This window comes from Trachemys scripta, chromosome 10 (assembly GCF_013100865.1).
Source record: "Trachemys scripta elegans isolate TJP31775 chromosome 10, CAS_Tse_1.0, whole genome shotgun sequence".
NCBI classification, from domain to species: Eukaryota; Metazoa; Chordata; order Testudines; family Emydidae; genus Trachemys; species Trachemys scripta.
The window spans coordinates 35,656,172-35,676,751 of record NC_048307.1 but is presented as its reverse complement, the minus strand read 5'-3'; the positions used below and the strand labels follow the sequence as shown (position 1 = coordinate 35,676,751).

General features: G+C 45.8%; 1 protein-coding gene across 2 annotated transcripts in view; it reads right to left on the bottom strand.

Moving 5' to 3' along the window:
* The window catches only part of RAB40C (RAB40C, member RAS oncogene family), a 60,523-nt gene extending 40,423 nt beyond the window's left edge, over positions 1 to 20,100 (bottom strand). The window contains exons 1-2 of one of the 2 annotated variants that reach the window (XM_034783359.1): positions 19,992 to 20,100; positions 17,903 to 18,275 (exon numbers count right to left, since the gene is read on the bottom strand). In XM_034783359.1, coding sequence (XP_034639250.1) covers positions 17,903 to 18,056 — 154 coding nt within the window. In that variant the 5' untranslated portion in view covers positions 18,057 to 18,275; positions 19,992 to 20,100. The remainder of the gene's footprint in view (positions 1 to 17,902; positions 18,276 to 19,991) is intronic. The other variant, XM_034783360.1, reaches the window with a different exon arrangement.
* Between the last annotated feature and the right edge of the window lie 480 nt (positions 20,101 to 20,580).

Below are 20,580 nucleotides of genomic sequence, written 5' to 3'. Positions count from 1 at the left end.
TATACATGCAACACAAATGAGAGCAATGAAGCAATATTTCCCATGTCATCTATATGGAATGATCATGTTCCCCACAAATCCTTTAATTTGAAACACTACAGCAGGCAGAAGCCACCTGGGACCCATTTTCCTGCATAATGACTGTATTCCACAAGGAAGTGGAAGCTATAACAGAGGGCTGCTGTGAAAAGATGGTTGTTCCCCATGGAGTCAGACAGGCATGCAGTGAACAACAGGAAGCAATGTCTGCTTTATGGGGACCTTCTGCATTGGCAGCAGGAAAGATTCACTACCTTCTCCACCAAAAGGTCCATGGAGGCTTCAAAGTTCCTTGTAATTATTATTTCCCTAGCACTGTTTTAGCAGTCATCTTCCTTTGCACCACGACAGACAGACACACCGTGGTACCACAGCCCTCAGGGACTATAAAATAAAGCATGAAGTCAGATTCTAAAAAATGGCCACTCATCTGCCCTTCCTCTGCATTTACATTCTCACTCCGAGGAACAGTTTCAATGTGTATTACCTGGCACACAATATGGCCTATTTTATATAGGTTTATACATTTTCATCTGAGCTTTGTTTGCTTGTTTACAGATCTATAGCCAGAAAGGTCCATGGTAAGATTCACTCAAGTAAAACAGATGCATTAGAGCTTACAAAACAGAAGGTGAACCCTAAAAGATCAGGAGGATAGAGTTAACGCTCAAAATTCTGACTGACCTTCCACTCTTAACTGCTCCCTTCCTGTCTTCACAAGAAGGTGAGTGAAGGACGGAGTTATCAGTCTTGGTTGTGAGACTGAGCTTTGAATGGTTTCTTGCTTGTTTGCATAAGTTAACACAAACATTAACAGTTTTTCATTCCATTTCTCTAACAAAACCATCAAATGAGTCCATATGGCCTTCTTCACTCTTGCACACTGACAATGTAGCTTACCTGCTATCAGTTTAAAGGGTATTTTATACTATGGTATGCAATGAGTGCTAGTTATACATTCAGAACTTTCTATCAGCTATGAAAACAGCTGATGGGAATGGTATAGAAATACCCCACGTGCACACAGGATGCAGGTATTTAGGATCCCTGATAATGTAGTAACAATGGTATTTAGAAAATATTGCCATGGCATAAATGCACAGCAAAAGAAAATGCAGTTAACCTTGAGGAGCTACTTTCCATCTATAGATCACAAACTGTAAGTGGCCCTAAGTCTTCCAGAAAAATCCATTACAAATAAATAAACATTGTCTTGAGCTAAAAAAAGTGAAGCTTTATGTTAAAACAATGGATAAACACAGAAGACACCTGAACCTAGATTTACCAGTGGTAAGGAATTTCTCAGCTCAGAATTATAAGCCATGGAAAGATGGGGTTTCCAACGGATATAGAGCGTGACAGAAGCTTTTCATATTCATCCAATTTGTGTATTCTTTAAATATCTTATTTAGTAGATATAAAAATGCTCATCTTCACTGCCAAATAATAGGGATATAACTTGTTTAAAAGATGCAAGGTGAGAGGTAAACAACCACAACCAGTCAACTCAGGCCTGTGCTTTCTATGGTCAATATATTTCATTTTTAAAAGATATAGTAAAGTTCCCAGGTAGGATAATATCGGAATAATGCCCGATGGTACATGAAGTGCTAGGACTGAAGTACCAGTCAGATCAGAAGGAGTGGAAACTATTTACTGATAATGTCATTACACTGGAAACAGTTAATGAAGCCTCTTTAATTTGATAGCAGCAAGGGAAGGTCTCAGTCTACACCAAGCACTCTGGAAGAACCATAGTGACTGACAATTATGCTCTCTTACAGTGCAGCATGCTGGTTTCTGTCTCTTGCCTGGTCTATCCAGTAGCCATTTGGTCTAAAGCCTGTGGCACTTCCTGCTCACCAGAACATCAAATGCAAGATCTATTCTTGCTGCAGGTCATGATGGGCTGCAGCTGCAAGGAGCTTTGAGTCTTAATTCTTCACTCTTAAATTCTTTGTTACTACATGTGGCCATTAGGGGTTATGACTCTTCCTCTTTTAAGTCTAGGAATTTATCCCTAGAAGTGGTCAAGCAGCAGCATACCCATGTTTGGGAAGGATCTGCAGAAGCTTCATATTAGTTGCCTCTAACTAAAGTGTAAATGGTTTGGACTACATTGCAGAAAGTGGGCTTGGGTCTGGGAAACTGGGGTACCCAGAACGAACTGACAAGAGGCTTAGCATCGGGGCATCAGAAGATCCTGAAAATGAGGGAAAACAACTTACCTGCTGACTTGCAGTTACTACAGTTATGAAAGACTTTAAACAAAACTTGCTCTGAACTCTCTCCCTGTGTATATCCAACAATTTTTTTCCATCTTTCACTTAAAATGTAAACCAGGGGTCAGCAACCTTTCAGAAGAGGTGTGCCGAGTCTTCATTTAATCACTCTAATTTAAGGTTTCGCGTGCCAGTAATACATTTTAATGTTTTTAGAAGGTCTCTTTCTATAAGTCTATAATATATAACTAAACTATTGTTGTATGTAAAGTAAGCAAGGTTTTTAAAATGTTTAAGAAGCTTCATTTAAAATTAAAATGCAGAGCCCCCCGGACCAGTGGCCAGGACCCAAGAAGTGTGACGGCCACTGAAAATCAGCTTGCGTGCCGCCTTTGGCATGCATGCCATAGGTTGCCTACCCCGATGTAAACTTTGGCACATGGACTGTGTGTTTGGTGAGTGTACAGCACCTAGCACAATGGGGTTGTGCTTCATGACAGGGGTTCCGAGGCACTGTACAATACAAATAAGTATTGCAAATTGGATTTTGTACATGGACAGCAGCAGAATTCATGTTCTGACACACCTGCAAAGAGTCCAGATTTGTAGAATACTTCATTCTTCAGCTTCTCTCTCTGCAATCAAGCAGAGAGAACTTAAGCAGCTACAGTTTCCATTCACAGTAGAACTTTGTTCAAGGCCTCATTTAAGGATAGCAACTGCATCTGAAAATTGTGTTCTGAGCCAGAAGCAAATCTGTTCCTAAAGTTCCAAACAATTCCAATGAACACTCAGGAAGCCAGAGAAACAGTCAAGACTCAGTCTAGAACTGGGAATGTTAAGTGGATTTGGTCTTTAAAAGAAAATCAAGACTGATTTTATGCATAGAAGCAACACAGACAAAAGTTTTCATGATTTACAGTTCAGTTAGCCATAAAATTATACAGCTGCACTTGGTAACAAAGACTGAGGGAAATCAGAGGGCATCATAACAATCTGCATTGTTAGATTACAATACAGATGCTGTGACGGGTTGGATCACAGAAACCTCCTTGGGAGGTGCCGCCCGATGTGCAAAGACTACCCCTGCTTCTGTTTTCTCTGCCAGCTCAGGACTCCAGGACCTTGTCTTGCTGAGCCAGACACTCCAGTCTGGCTCCAGACACAGATCCAGGGTCTGAATCTCCTGTCCCAAAGCTGCAAGTTACCTGAAAACAGCTTACAGAAGTGCGCTTGTCTTTAGCACTCAGATGCTCAACTCCCAATGGGTCTAAACCCAAATAAATCCGTTTTACCCTGCATAAAGCTTATGCAGGGCAAACTCATAAATTGTTCGCCCTCTATAACACTGATAGAGAGATATGCACAGTTGTTTGCTCCCCCAGGTATTAATACATACTCTGATTGAATTACTAAATAGAAAGTGATTTTATTAAATACAGACAGTAGGATTTAAGTGGTTCAAAATAGTAACAGACAGAACAAAGTAAGTCACCAAGCAAAATAAAATAAAATGCGCAAATCTATGCCTAATCAAACTGAATACAGATAATCTCGCCCTCAGAGATGCTTCAATAAGTTTTTTCTCAGACTGGACACCTTCCAGGCCTGGGCACAATTCTTTCCCCTGGTACAGCTCTTGTTGCAGCTCAGGTGGTAGCTAGGGGATTCTCCATGATGGCTCCTCCCTCTCTCTGTTCTCTTCCCCCCTTTATATATCTTTTGCATAAGGCGGGAATTCTTTGTCCCTCTGGGTTTCCACCCCCCCCCCCCCCCTGGAAAAGCACCAGGTTAAAGATGGATTCCAGTTCAGGTGACATGATCACATGTCACTGCAAGACTTCATTACTCACTTGCCAGCACACACATATACAGGAAGACTCGCAGGTAAATACAGCCATCTGCAGACAATGGGAGTCATCAAGATTCCAAACCATCATTAATGGTCCACACTTTACACAATTACAGTAGGCCCTCAGAGTTACATTTTATATTTCTAGTTTTAGATACAAGAGTGGTACATTTATACAAATCAGATGATCATACTCAGTAGATTATAAGCTTTGTAATGATACCTTACAAGAGACCTTTTTGCATGAAGCATATCCCAGTTACGTTACATTCACTTATTACCGTATTTTCTCTAAAACTATCTCAGTTACATTATATTGACTTATTATCAAGTTTTTATAAAACCATATAGACTGCACAACGTCACAGATGCAATTATAGATCTGCTCTGAGACAAATATTCAGTACAGTCCAAATCATTTCAGGGGAACACAAATATTGTGTTTTGGGGAAAAGCTATGTTCCAAAGCCGGGAATTTTAGAGATAAAATTTCTGTTTCTTAAAAAACAAAAAACAAAAAAACACCCTTAATCCTGGATAGCAGGTAGTACTTTGGAAGTATGGAGCACAGGCACCATGCAGAATTCATAGATGTACGCTTCAAAACCTGTGTATGGCATCAATGCCTAGTTTGGGCAACACAGCTGATGAAAGTTTCCTAGAGTGCAAACATAGCAGCTTGCAGATTTTAGAATGCTGGGGTGTTCTAGATGCACATGGACATAGCTTCTAATAACTTAAAACACGTATGAAGAATTTTCACAGGCACTACTCTTCACCAAAGCCAGCTGTTTAAAACAAATTCAGTATTTCTAAGCCATACCATTTGAATCATCACATTCCAGCAACACACCAGGAAAGCATTCAAGTAGTGAAAACAGCCCAATTTTTGGACCATATTATCTCCAAATTCCTTGACCCAATTTGCCCCAAATTATCCAAGAAAAAATAAATAAATAAAAAGAACTGCGGCACTGAATCACACCTGGGGAATTCCAGGTAAATTGGTTAGGTCTGGAAAAGTTAAAAGTGTCAAAAACATCAGGTTTACAATGGTCCAATCATAATTATGGAGAGATCAGAGTTCATAATGAATAGAGGAGGAGGTTGGGACCCCTACTCTTGGCTGCAGTTCTCCTTATAGCACCCTCAAGCGCTGAAGTTTCGCACATCAGTTTGCATTTCCAATTGCTGACAGCTACAACACTGCATACAGCACTTCCCAAGGTATCTGACCCTCCCAACTTGCTCTAAAATTAAAGGTACGCGCCTTTATAAATTCTGCAGTGTTCCAGCAATATTGCTTCAGATCTGAATAGGAGAGACTTCGTTTCCAAGCAAGCTACTCTCAAGCAGAGACTACACAGTTAATTAAAACCCCAATGAGCCCTCCTTTTGATCTATAGTCAGTGCACAGCTCTGGCCTGTGAAGAGGTCAGTCCAGTTTTCTTTGGTTAAAAGAAAAAAAAAAAAAAAAAAAGGATGGAAAGTATAAGGTCTCTTTAGGGATGCAGTAGTGTCAAGGAAGAGAAAGAACAGAGAGAATTAAGATGCATGGGGGCAGGCAGAGAGAAAAAGAGCCACTCATACTTGCAAACACGGAACTACTTCCCTAATTACTTTCCTCATTTGAGAGGCTAAACATTCATTTGGCTGCAAGTCTAGATGATGCCAGAGTTTTAAGTTTTAAAGGGACATTGTATATTTTAAAATTGTACTATGAGTTTTTAACCTAATGTTAAAAGCAACACCTATGAGGATAGAGGCTAAGGCTTCACTGCCAAAAAGGTGTGTTTTTACAGTAAGATAATTAATATGTAAGCTATCTCACTGTAAAATCCTTGTGGAAACAAAGCTCTAATTTTTACCATGATGAAGCTATGCAAGGTCATCTGCGTATGGGAGTGGGGAAGTGTTGACCTCACCCAGCTACATCATTGTAAAAACTACCTGTGCATTGTTTCCACTGGACTTTCCAGCAAGGTAACTAATGCATATTAGTTCTCTCTGTAAAAAACAAAACAAAACAAAACAAAAAAACACCTTTTTTTGGCAGTGGAAACAGTCTAAGATGAAACAAACCGGAAAGAGAGGATACAAAGTGCATTGCTGTTAAATAAGACTTTGTATTTAGTCAGTTTCCCCAAGCTCCTCGGGGTGCAGACTGCATATCTCTGTTCTAGACACTTGACAAAAGGGGTCCCGATCCCAACTGGAGTCTCTGGACTCTTCTGTAAATCAAAAACTTTGTAGCTTCTCTTGTGTGTCAATCTCAAACAGCAGAAGGGAGAAAAAAAATCAACATTTTAAGATAGTAAAGTGGGATTGTAAAACCACAAGTGCTGGCAGGTGATTCTAGTGTAGAACCTGGAACTATTTAACTCTTAACTCGATTCAGTTGAAGTCCCTTTAGGAATACACAGAAGTCTGAAGGGATTGACAGAGTAACTAAGCATGAACCCAGAATTGCATTGTTGCCTTCCATTTAAATATTGTCACTTGTTTAATGTATCTTTTTCTTTTAGTGTGCCTCCCTCCCTAGAATGGCCTAACAGTAAATATATTGTGTCAATCTTAACAAAATCCTATCGCAATAAATACTATGTCTTATGTTGAGATGATCACCACATCACATAGTAGGGATGACAAACAAATCTCTTCATGATACATCTTAATGCGAACATCAGCTCCCAACATTGTAAAAAGGGTACAAGTTTAATGTGTCAAAATATTAGACATGGCAATAGACACCTGGTCAGAAGTGTAAACAAAGAAATAAGAGGTCTTTAAGAATCATGTATGTTTTAACATTATATTTTAATACCTTAATTAATGGGGGGAAATGAGATCTGCAAAAAATAAAAGCCTCCCACAAAACAGAACTTCGCCCCAAATGCAATCACCAGACTTCAGACTCCCACCTCCATTCTCTAAGGAAATCCCTTTTAATGTATGGGGTTTCAGGTGCCCCCTGGCATGCACCAGAATATTTATAGGAAGGGAAGGGACACCAGTTCCAATGCTTTCCAAGTTAGACAGCTTCTTCCTACTTACCCAAAGTCTGGAATAGGCTAGGAGCCCAAGTGACGTAATGCTGCTGCTGCTAAGGAAACAGATAACATACAGAAAGTTTCTGGAGAAATAAGTTTGGAGGGCAATGGAAGGTAGGAGAGAAAGAGAGAGAGACAGACTTATCAGGGGAAGGAAATGCAGAAGCGAGCTGAAGGGAAGTCGGGGAGCCAGACTTATTACTACCCACAAATGTATTTCAAGCTTTCTGCATGGCTACTGCAAGTACCATTACAGATTCAACAGGAAGATGCCTTCCCCCTCCCTCTGCAAAGAGTAGAACTTGAGGAAAGTGTGTCAGGAAGTGCTTGGTAACAGAAGCTCACTGGGAAGGAAGACAAAGATTTTCCATAGCAGAGTGCATGTAACTTTTGTATTGAGCTTGCAGCCTTTCCACAAAGAATTGGGCAATGCTATGTCAGGACAATGATGAGAAAGCCAAACCTAACAAGCACTGCTTGGTTAATAAACCTGTTGTAAGAGCAAGATAGCAAAAACAAAAACACAAAAGAACACCACTTTTCCTTATTAAATATACACCTCTAACTTCAGATTTATAAGCTATAAATCCATAGTGATAAGATGCAGGAGTCTTAAACACACAGATAAACAGACATGTAAAAGGAGGTGTGTTATAATCTGTGATTCAGTTGTATTAGCATTTCCAAGCATCCATGGAGCATTTTGAAGAGCACTTCCCCCATCCCCTGTATTATAAATCTGTTCCGTAACTCTAAAGCCTACTTCTAACCAATCCCTTCCAAAGAGGTAACCTCAGCCCAGTCCTATAAGGTGCTGAGCACCCTCAAAAACCCTAAATGAGAGTTGAAGATGTTCAGGATCTTAGAAGATGTTCAGCACCTTGCATGATCACACTCCTAATAACTTAAGTGGGAACAGGATTGCCTATAACCCCAGTTTAGAATTAGCCCCACCTGACTCACATCAAGCAGAGAAGAGATCTTACTAACACAAGGAGTGCAGAATCTGAGGAACATTTGCTCACAAAAAGAACTAAAAAAAGGAGACAAGGAAAAACTAGAGGTGCTGGAAGTGGTTGGATTCAATGCTCGCTCTGATTAGATTAGAGCTCTGTCCCCTACTGTAGTGGAGATAAATGTTTCCGGTAGGGGACTGGAGCGAGTGCTAGCAGATGGAAGGGATTACTGTAACAATCGCTCTCCACTTGTACTGTATTTCAAGCGATTGCAAGAGAAGGAGATTCCTAGCAGCATGGCCAATGCAGCCGCACTGAAGAGTTCCCTGCCTATTAATTCTGCAGCCACTGAGGGAACTTGAAACCTCAGTATGAAACATTGTTGCCATGAACACAAAATCATGCCAGAGAATGAACAGTCATTTCTATTAGCGTGTGGCATCTGTTAGTGGGCCAGCCCAAACTGACAGCTGATGTCTATATTGATATGGAAAATACTGTTCTGTCAAGATACCATGAAACACACCCAACTGCATGCAGCGGGGGGGGGGGGGGGGGGGGGAAAGATGGGGAAGCAACAGAGAACAGGAGTCAAGATAACTGTTCTCTCCCACCTCTCGGACGTGCTGCTGATGTGTCCTTGATGTATCACTGCAACATTGTAAAGCAAAATTCACTTGGGTCCAGATCTGCAAAGGTACTTAGTTGCCCAAATCCCACTGAAATTAATCAGAATTAGGCACCTAAATACCTTCAAAAAATCTGGGCCTTGTACATACAAGTCTTCCCAAGCAATGCAACAGCATCTATGTCTTGAGAACTGGTGCTGGTCAGAGGAGAGGGCGATATATCTTGATTACCCCATTCCAAGATTTTAGTAAACACTGGGTGTAAGTCAGACAGATACTTCCTGAGCACCCCAAAAGGGGAAGGTTAGACTAACTGCATGCTGACAAGAAAAAAAGGAGACAAAGGCCTTCTTCTGAAAGAGTTAGCAGTCCAGGAAGCAATCTTAAACAATTTCACTTGTCTGCTAACATTTCTCAAGTCAAACAGTGGAAGAGCAGCACTCCCTGTCACTGCAGGACTCTGCCCCAGGAAGACCTGATTTGGGGGGAAGGAGGGGCAATGCGTGCAATGGGAGGAGGAGGCTGCTGCCTCTGTCCTGTGGATCTCAGAAGCTCGGCAAAAATAGGAGCATGGAGGGGAGGATGAAGTTCTTCTGTCCTTACTGAGGAGGAAATAAGGAGACAATCTTTCCCTCCACTCTACTCCTGGATGCACTGATTGCAAGAAGAATACATCTTTTGGCTAGGGACCTATAGGATTGCTACATAGACAATCGAAATATGCAGCTAATGCACTGAGTGATGACAAGGTGGAAGGATACTGGGGTGCTGCAGGTTAGATTGTGTTTGTTTACAGGACATTTCAAAGGAGGATTTGAAGCAGAGGGTGAAAGCCCATAAGACTTAGTCGAGAGGGTAGTTCCAAGAGCAGGGAATGACATGGAGACGGGTCAGAGAATGTGACAAAGGGAGTACTTTGGCATGTGACTTGGACAGAAGACAAGGTCTGCTCTGGAGAACAACCTAAACGGATTATTGCTGATTTAAAGGAGAGGAAACTTTAATGGAAGAGTGTATGGGGTTAAAGATAGCGTGGAGGGATCTGTAGGTATTGGGGGAAATCCCATATACACCTCTACCCCGATATAACGCAACCCGATAGAACATGAATTCGGATATAATGCGGTAAAGCAGTGCTCCGGGGGGGGGCAGGGCTGCGCACTCCGGCAGATCAAAGCAAGTTCGATATAACGCAGTTTCACCTATAATGAGGTAAGATTTTTTGGCTCCCGAGGACAGCGTTATATCGGGGTACAGGTGTATCACAGTGAAGTGCCCTACCCCCTCCTGAGGATTCACCAGCACATCCATCTATTCTCTATAGCACAGGGGTTCTCAAACTGGGGATCAGGACCCCTCAGGGGGTTATGTGATTATTACATGGGGGGTCAGGCGCTGTAAGCCTCCACCCCCAACCCCGCTTCGCCTCCAGCATTTATAATGGTGTTAAATATATTAAAAAGTGTTTTTCACTTATAAGGGGGAGTCGCACTCAGAGGCTTAGTATGTGAAAGGGGTCATCAGTACAAAAGTCTGAGAACCACTGCTATAGCAGGAGTTCTCAACCAGGGGTCCAGGGCCCCCTGGGGGGCCACGAGCAGGTTTCAGGGGATCCGCCAAGCAGGGCGAGCGTTCTACTCGTTGGGGCCCAGGGCAGAAAGCCGATGCCTCACTGCATGGGACTGAAGCCCAGGGCCCCAAGCCCCACCACCCAGGGTGGAAGCCTGAGCAATTGCCTTGCTTGCTACCCTGTAGGGCCAGCCCTGGCTTTCATATGCAGAAAAACAGTTGTGGAACAGCTGGGCTGTGGAGTTTTTATAGCATGTTGGGGTGGCCTCAGAAAGAAAAAGGTTGAGAACCCCTGATCTATTGCATTGCTGCTTGTGCTTTCTCTGGGTAAGAGGGCAGGCATTAGATTCTGCCCTCTTACCCAGAGAAACACTGGCCTGGATTCTTGCACCTAGTGAAGTCAAAGTTTCAGCCAGTGGCATCTGTGTCCACCCTGTGGTGAGTTTTATTATTTCTGTAAATGGCAAGTCCACCGCTATATCCTGCTTCTCTTCCTACCCCAGTCCTGGCCAGCAGTATACACAGTTGTCTAGAACTATGACCAGACCCTACACTGGATACTTCAATACGAGTGGAGAAAGTAGCATGGGATGGAAACAGGGAAATCTCATTTTAAATCCCCTTATCTCATTCAGCTGAGTTTTACCAGAAAATTACTGAAACTGGAAAGCCCGCAGAGAGAAGGAAAGAGAAGAAGAGGGGTATCAAAAATAGCACCCCCCCTAAGCTCAATTATATCTCTTTTAAATGATTAGACCTCATAAAAGACTGAACAGTTTCTCAGAGCAATGGAACCCATGAACAACTATATTGTGGAAGGTCAGATCTGACTCTAGGTTTATTTTAGTTTCCCCCCCTCCCCCCACACTTCCACCTTTGCCCATTTTATAACAAAGACCCTGCTGGAAAGCTCACTACATCCCTCCTCTGAATAAATGCGAGATACCGTATGGGGTTCTAGAGCACTTAGAAACGGTGCTTCTCTCTGTAGTGTCGTCCCAACTAAGGGTTACTATGTCTAGCAGACACCTCTTTCCTGAAACCTGTTCAAACTGATAGTCCCCACTCTGATCCAGTAGGAAAAGAAAGCTTCTTATCCCATTCCAGTCCAAGCCCATCTGTATATGAAAGAATAAGTCAGGGACAGAGAAGAACGGGTTCCCTGTGGGGGCTAGCAGCAGGGAGGAGAAGCACCCTTTTCCACGGGAGCGTGCAAAATGTTTTGAAGCACGTGCGACCAGCAAAGCATATTGCAGGCAGGTCCTCACCAGTGTTAAGACAAACCCTGTTTCCTGTGAATGCTGATCACCTGCTCACATGGCAGCACTGTCACTTGTGCACACTGTCAAGTATTCCTGAGAGAGAAATTCACAAGTCTCATCTGGTTGTGACACAGCACATAACAGAGCAGACTTCTCAGCCAAAGGAAGGGGCTGGACAAGATTATTTAAGTGCAAGCATATGAGCAGCTTGAATTTCAGGAAGAGATTTGATTTGTGACACAGCATTGTCTAAATGACATGCATTCCTGCAAGGAACAAGCATCTTCCCAGCTGAATAGATCTGCCTTTCACACCCTGGCTCAGGGCTATACACACACTGCATCCACTTGCCCAGACACCTGAGAGCTCTGAACAGTCAAGAAATACAATCGGGGCATTTCTGCTGTGCTTTGGTACTCCTGGCTACTGCAACATTTAGGGGGAGGACAAGGACAAGACAACTGTGTGATTCGAGTAATGCAAACAACTTAGTTTTAAGAGGGGGCTGGACAAATTTATAAATGCACTGTATTACAAAGTTGCTTGTGATGATAGGGGCAGGACTCAACCGTCATGGGACTCATTTCCAGTTTGTTTTATGTTCCTAAACCAGTGGTCCTCAAACTGTGGGGCATGCCACCTTAGGAAGGTACGTACAGAGGAACGTTCAGGGGGGCATACAGCAGGGCCCAGGCCAGCCCCCATGGGGAGCAGGAAGGGAACGCCATACAGCCCAGCTCCGGCCTTTGCCCAGCTTTGCCCGATTCCCTTTCCACCCCCAGACCATGTCTGCCTTTAGCCTCAGCTCCTCCTCCATCTCCAGTTCAGCCCAAGCTCCTCTGCTGAGCCAACTGTGCAGTAATGGAGGGGGACGTGGACAGATTCCATTACTGATAAGAAGCATACAACAGGAAAAGTTTGGGCGCCACTGTCCTAAATACGCTGCCTCAGGGTTTCAGCCAGTCACCTGCAGGGGTCAGGAAGGGATCTTCCCCCACCAATGTCTTCTAGGTTTTTGTTTAATCTCCTTCCTCAGAAGCATCAGGGATGGTCATGGCAGGAGATGGGACATTGGACAAGGAGGGTCAGGACTCTGAGGTGGTGCAGAGCATATTCTCTCTCGGTCTAACTGATCACCATACGTGGTGTCAGGAAGGAATTTGCCCCTAGGTCAGATTGGCAGGAACCTTGGCCTTCTTCTGCAGTGGGTGCGGGTCACTTGCCAGGATCATCTGGATATATCTCACTTAATCGTTTCCCTGCCACTGCAGGGGCCTCAGACATTGGTGCACCTTGGTCCCTCCTGTTCTCTTCCTGGGGCACAGAACATTCTAGTCTCCTGTGGGCTGTAATACTTTGGTCTCATTGTGGCTGTTGGGTTTTGTGTGTGGAAACTGGGGTCCTGTACTATACAGGAGGTCAGACTAGATGATCTCATGGCCCCTTCTGATCTCAAACTCTATGAAGTGACAGATGTTCAGGACACACATCAGTCACACAGGACAAGGCATGCAGCTTTGCATTTAGTCTCAGCTAGTCTAGCTGCAGCACAGGTTGCTAAGCAGGGCTCAGAGTACAAGTGCCAAGCTAGCCTTTCTCTGCCCAAGGTAGCAGGAGCAGAAGGCATAGAGGAAGGAGCATGCTCAGCCTTGAGGGAAAGGGTAGGCTTTGTACCCCTCTCAGCAGGTCCCTCTACCTGAAAGGAAACAGGACAGGTAGGCTCGCAGGGAGTCCTGCTTCTGCAGTAGGAGGAAGGCAGCCTGTAATCGTTTTGGGGGGTAAATCGGGGAGAATAGGAGGAAAGACCACACACTCCCTCCATACATCCCAGCATTTCAAGTGACTAAAGTGGGACTGCCCACAGGGGGTGGGAGACCCAGAGCAGGGTGGAACAGTTGCAGAGTAAGCCCACCCTGTGCTGGCAGCTCCTGTCCTGTGAGGCTGGCTGGGCTCAGTTTCCCCGACTCTGGGCATCATAACTTCACCCTGGGGGGCCAGGAGAAACCTGAGTGGCACTGTGACCCCATGTGCCAGGGACCAGGTCACAAAGCCAGAGCAGGGAGTTGAGCCCAGCCAGCCCCACGGGACAGGAGCTGCTCCAACTGGGATAATGGGTTTGGGGGTGGGGGGAGTCAAAGCGGTTCAGTCCCTTGAAACCCGGGACTGCTGAGATGTACACCCTCCCCAAAATAGTCTGCATTGGGCTTTCTTTGCCCAAACATTCCAGGGAGGAGATTGCTTCAGAGCCTTTGTATCTGAACAGCACATCCTGGAAGGAAAGCCTTTCGGTTTGGACCAGACCAGCAGCCTGTCAGAATGCAGTCCACGCCCGCAGAAGATGAGCTCTATGAACTCATCCTCACTTAAAGGATTTCCTTTATGAAATCAGCCCTGGTGAGGGATGCCAGTACATACACACAGTGAGCAGGCCAGGGCCCTAGGAATACAACTGCCCCAGAGGAAGCAGGGGGTGCTGCAAACACCATCAGCCTTACATTCCTCGTGGCTGACGTCTTAATTATTAACTGAGGATGAACAGCATAGGGAACCCCAGGGGAAGCTTCTGCATCAGCGTGCCTCAGCCCCGATATCAAGCTGCCACCTTCTAGGCACTGAAAGGAGGTTCAGTAGCCCTGGATCCTTCAGTCGTAGGCTGCTCAAGGGTGTCAGTGCCAATTCACAGCAGTAACCTGTGATGGGGCCACCTGTCCAGAGCTAGAGTCAAACCCACCAATTCATTTCATGGAGGCCAGCCTCCAGAGTTTAACAACTATGTCACTGCATGAACACATTGTCAGTTTGAGTGTGAAATATTGAAACAGAGGCATTACTGAGCTATTGCTGAATCTGCTAGGCATTGGAAAAAAATAAAAAGTAATTCAGAATAAAACTCACATTTGATAAGAGGTTCCCAACTACAGACCTATATTCAGGAGCAACCTTTGGACTCTGCTTCCTGGGATTAAAAAAAGTCTTTATACTGACGATGCTTTCAGGAAGGATGCAGTCCATTCTACATATCAAAGTCCCTTAAGCAGCTGCACGTAAGCAGGAATTGCAGCTTCAGAGGCTCTTTGCCTCTCTTATGGACTGCATAGTCAACTGCAAAGAAAGCAGACCCCCCTGCTCAGTTGGACCCCATTTCAAATCACTCCTATAGACTGCCAAGAACTCTCCTGGTGCAGGCCTTTGCTGAAGTCAGATAGGGTAAGGGCAAGCCAAAGCTCAGCTGCATAGAAGACTCTGGTCCTAGGCCACAAAAAGAAATGATCAGCTCCAGATTTTTTTTTAATTATTTTTTTTTAAGTTCTATAAGTTTCTCTCTCAATATCTGAGTGTCTTCCCCACCTTCCTCCCCCCCCAGGTTTTCCCATCTCAGAGTCCTGCATCACAGTAGCCATCCTTGGCAAAGGATGTGGAACTCCCTGTTGCTCCTTGCTCAGGAACAGTAGTTACCAGGAAGGCCACTCCCCAACAGAGGTTAAGCACATGGCACTGCAGAACTCACCCCAGGACCCAGCCAGGGCTTGGAGAAATCAAGCTTGAGAAATGAGCTGTTGAGCTAGCCTTGTGGTTAGCGCATCAAAACTTACTCCTTTTTCTCAGATAATGGTAAGATCCGTTTTCTGGGCAATTAAAATGAGAAACGGATGGCACAATATGAACATCTGTTTATAGAAAAAAAGAGGATGTGTATAGAAATTGCTATGTTTTACACAAGAGCCTCTGCATAACATTTCAATTTGGTGGGTTTTGGACAGTATTAGAAATGTGTCCCAAGTTTATGATAGACAAAATCCGATGGTTTGAGGGGCTGGTAATGGAATATGCAGTGTTTCACCTACAGATCACTGGTTTGAATCTGGATCAGTATTGGCTAAACTGGATTGCTCTTCAGGGAGCATGTATAGAGTATTTAGTGATCTCAGCCCAGTTCCCAGTGGACAAGCACTATCAACACAAACATATAAAATTAACCTTAGCTGCCAGTTTCAGGCGAGAAGCCCTGAACACACATGGAAGCTTAACTTCCTTTACAGCTAGGGATGGTCCCTGCCTGGTGACTGTTGAGGCATGTTGGCAGGATTTTGTGAGTGCACCCTGGCTGCTCAGGAGCCAGAGGCATTTGATTGCCAGGACTGTCAAGACTTTCCATGAGTGTTAAATTCACTCAAATTGCAAGGCTATCCAATCCCTTTATCCACAGGGTATTCAATTTAGCAAGATGAGCCACTAAGTAGTGGAAATATCAAAAATGCAATAGCACTGAGTAAAACTCAAAATATGACTAAAATTAGCTGGGTTAAAAATGGGTTAAAAATGGGTTCAAGAGCACACAGAAAGCAGCCATGGGAAATTTTAAAGCTATTAGAGGTATTTTGGGTTTTCTTTAAAATAAAGAGTTGTGGTATTTTCTGGGGTACAGTTCAGAGTGCAGGAGGCACAGCCCGTATTGATCGATTCCTAATCTGTTGGTTTCTTTCGTATATTTACTGTTATGGTTATAATGTAAAAATCAGTCCAAGTTATTGAGTCATTAGTTCTTTTCCTACATTACTGGCTTCCAACTGATTTGAATTGCCTTATCGAATAAAAGGTTTTTAATTACATTTTTCAGACCATAGAAGCACCTGTTGAAATGGTATCAACAATAAGAAAAAAAAAAAATGAAGGATACAGCAGGAATTGTCAGTCAACACTAGGTGCAAAGTACACCAGTTCTCGATGACACACCACTCTCACTTAATGCTGGGTGTGGAGCCCTTTTTGCAGATACCCAGTACCTCACAGAAGCAATCCTTAATATACGAATGCTAGCGCTCATGTCAAGTCTTGTCTACAGCCCTGTAATTTTCTACTAGGAGTCTAGATCTCACAGCTATCCTGCCCTCTCCAAGCCATCTTCTCAACAGTGCATGTACTCGTACAGCAACTCTTATAAAGACTATGCACAAAGAGAACTCAGCACTGTCAGGAGTCAAGCTGTACTGCTCCTCCAAACTCTGAATTCAATCTGTCTCACCCCAAATGTTAACAAGCGCCTGATTCTCTCAGACTCCTGTCTGCAAGTGCCAGCTACTACTGCCCCCAGGCTGGTCTTGGCGAAGATGCCGAGTTCCAGGGTCTGAATTAGATTGCTTCTGTCAAGCCCTTAGATTCACATTTTGCACTGAAAATGGCGAGAAGTATGACAGATTGCAAGTCACCACGGGACCTGCACCCTGCCAGGCAGCATTACATTTTAACTACTGAGAGGGGATGCAGGAGAGAGAGCAGCGCCACTCCTTGGTTCTTAATTATAGTCTTGTGACACTATAGTTAATGGTCTGTCAGGGCTTCCATTATAAACCTTGATTTTGCAGGAGGTAGAGATTAAGTTTAGGCTCCTGAGTACCCAAGTAGCAACTCACCAAAAGCTTTAGATATGAGCTAATCTCATAGTTCTTTTGGTACAAGTGCCTGAGTACTAACTGTGAGTATAGTTCAGTGCTTGTACTAACCCTTCAACAATGCTCCAAAATATATGTGTGTGTGTGTATATATATATATATATATATATACACACACACACTTATTTTAAACCGATGTATAAGTGTTGCCATGCTTCTTGCACATCTAACGAATGTGTCAGATAACAGAGTACATGTTTCCGATCATTTCTCTACTATGACACTGGGAGGCAGATTCGTATGATTTTAAGGAATAAAGTGACAACACCTTTGCATTAGCACAGGGGTGGACAAACTACAGCCCGGGGGCCGCATCCAGCCCATCAGATGTTTTAATCTGTCCCTTGAGCTCCTGACGGGGAGCGGAGTCTGGGGCTTGCCCTGCTCCGCATATGCTGTGGCTCCGTGTGGCTCCTGGAACCAGCGGCATGTCCGCCCTCTGGCTCCTACGCATAGGAGCGGCCAGGGGGCTCCGCACGCTGCCCCTGCCCCAAGCGCCTCTCCTACAGCTTCCATTGGCTGGGAACCGTGAGCATTCATGGCCCGCCATGCAATTTCCATACCCAGATGTGGCCCGCAGGCCAAAAAGTCTGCCCGCCCCTGCATTAGCACTAATGAAAGTCCCATTAAGCCGAACTGATAAGTCACCAAGCCAAACTGTAGCAAAGTACAATGCAAAACATGGGATACATCCATTGAGCATCATGTACTGTACAATTCCCTTCCTCAATAAAAGTCAATCTATTTGTAAGAAAAACTAGAGCTGCAGCTCAATAACAATTAGAAAAAAGCTTTATCAATAGCTTCTTTATAATTATGGCTGCACTTTTACCGAGTGGAGCATTCTCCCCCTACCCCTTCCAAAATCCTTACCATTGCTATAGGCATAAGGGGATTCCGATGCTCCATCTTGAAGGCTCTCCAGGATTTCTCCTTTCCCAACATCACTGTCTCCTACCAACAGGAACTTGAGCAGATAATCATAGCTCTTCACAGGGCTTCCCTGGGTTCCCATTCTCCCTCTCATTAGTGAAGAGGCACAATCCGCATACTAAACATGCAGCCAGACTGAAAGGAGCACGAATGCCAGCTTCCTCGCTTTTAGAGAGGCTCTTATGAGCACAGGTTTTTGTCTCCCCCTTCAAAGGGGGGCAGGAAGGCTAAGGAACAATGAGTCAACCTCAGAATGAACCTTTCATCCTTTCCACCTTATGTCCAGTCTTCTGCACCAAGATATGCTGGGAGCCTAAAAGAAGAGAAAAGAAAAGGAGGGTCCTCATTTCTTTGCTTGCTTTTAGCACCTTTTCAATATCCAGACAAAAAATATGGTTAAATTCTCAAAGCTGCCAACAAAGAACCCACACTTGGTGGTGGTTGTTTTTTTTTTTTAAAGGAAGCTAATTTAGAATACAAGGTTCTAGCATAAAAGTTGTTTTCCCTTCAGACTGCTACACCCCTTTGGGGGAAGGGGCAATTATTGGTACAACGCTCACACAAGAAGCTAACACTGCTCAAAGCCTCTGAGTCAGAGGTTTACCTATTCTGAAAAGGCACAAATCCTCTGATACAAACAAAACAGTCAGGCCTGTGGGGAGCAAGTGTGGCCTCTCCCTACCATTCCTGGACCACTGGGGCTGAGCTTCGCCAGCAAAATAAAACAGCAATTTGCATAGGTAGAAATAGACAGGCAGATGGCTAACTTCTTAAGCTTTTCCCATCTTTCCCCCACCCCCTCCATACTACCCCCTTCTCCAGCCCACACCCACCTTTAGAAAACCTGGGGTGGTTGTTTTTAAATGCTGAGGGAAATCAGATCTGTTAAGTGGCCAGATCAATAAAGTGGCTAATTTAAATTCACACCCATCTCCCAGCAGCTGTGCTATCCCCACCTCATTTGTTCTCTTCCCTCCCCCAATTAAAGGTGCCTAATCCCCCCCCTCCAAAACAGAGGATCCCCTCTACAGACATCAGTCTGAGTCAGGAGACCAGAGCCCAGGCACTCAGAAAGCTGAAATGAAGTGGCAGAGTTTTCACACCTCCTCGTCAGGTAGAGGGGGGGGGGGGGGGCACAGCCATACATGGGACAGGGATGAGGACACCAAAAGACAAGCCCCAAGGGGAGTCAGCCACCGTAGACACCAGCTGAGAGTGCAAGGCCCAGCCAGCGCAGCAGGGCTGAGGGTGCCAGGGACAGCTCAGCTGGGGCAATGTCAGGCACCACAGAGATGGGTGGAGACCAGGAGCACCCAGCCCCTGGGGTAGCAAGACACAGGGGTAAAGGGTATTTGGCATGCCAGCCCTCAAGGATAGAGGGATGGGGAGTACCAGCCCCAGGGGATGGGGAAATAGAGGGAAGTATAACAAGAGGGGTGCTCCCAAGGCTTGGGAGGGGGTCTCTACCCTGGGGCAGGGAGCCAGGCCTGGTGGTGACAGGCCCTAGGGAAGAGAGGGTCTGGGCAGGCTGGGGATTGGGGTGCCAGGCCTGAGACTGATCTAAACAGGATGGGAGGGTTCCAGGGGCCAGGCCTCAGGGCAGTGGGAGGCTAAGAGGGGAGGTTGATGGGGGCATGGCCAGATGCTGTTGTGGGGCCGCTGGGTGCCAGGTTCCTGGGCTATCTGGAAAGGGGGTGGTCAGTGAGGCAATGCCAGGCTGGGGGAGCGGCTGCCAGGGGGCAAGACCCAGATAGAGAAGAGGTCCGAGAAGGTGGCAGAGGGCCAGGACCAACGGCGAGGGGCACAAGGAGGTGGGGGGGCAGGAGGCCCCGAGGGACGGGGGGGGGGGGACAGGGAGGTGGGGGGCAGGCCCCGGGGGGCGGGGGGGGGGGGGGGGGGGGGGGGGGGAGGGGTACAGGGAGCGGCGGGGGGGGCAAGCCCGTGGGGGCGGAGTCTGGAACCCAGCCGTACTCGGAGGGGGTTCCCACCCCGAACCGACGTGGCCTAGGGTTTTCCCGCCGAGACTCACCGTCCGGCCGGACTCACCGCGCTAACACGGGCCGGAGGAGGCGGCGGCTGCTGACTCCGACACAAGCCCTGGCGGTCCTCCTCACCACCGCCTCGCAGCGCCCGCCCACTGCCCCAAGCCCATAGGCCAACGCCCCCGCCAATCAACATCACACCCGCCCTATCCGCGCCCCTTTCCGAACTTCCCCCGCCCTCTTCCGGCATCATCCTATCAGGAGCCAGAGGGCTCTACCTCATTTGCGGAAAATTGAGCCCATCCAGGGCGTAGGGCAGGACTACAGACCCCGGCATGCAACGCGCCGCCCTGCCCCAGGTCAGGCCTGTGCGCAGCATGCTGGGATTTGTAGTCTCAGCTGGAGACATCAGGCAGGGTTAGTAGGTGTGTAGCAGCGTGGCTCCTGCGGGCAGGGTGGTAGCTGTGCTGGGCTGCAAGGCTACCTACACGCAGGGCGAGTTGGGACGCCTTTAAGCCGGGCAAGGGAAGTTTTATGATCCTCATTTTACAGATGGAGAAGGGAGGCTCTGAGACTGCAAAGCTGCCCACAGGCAGGGCTGGGAGCAGTGCGGCTCTGCACGTGACTGGGAACCGG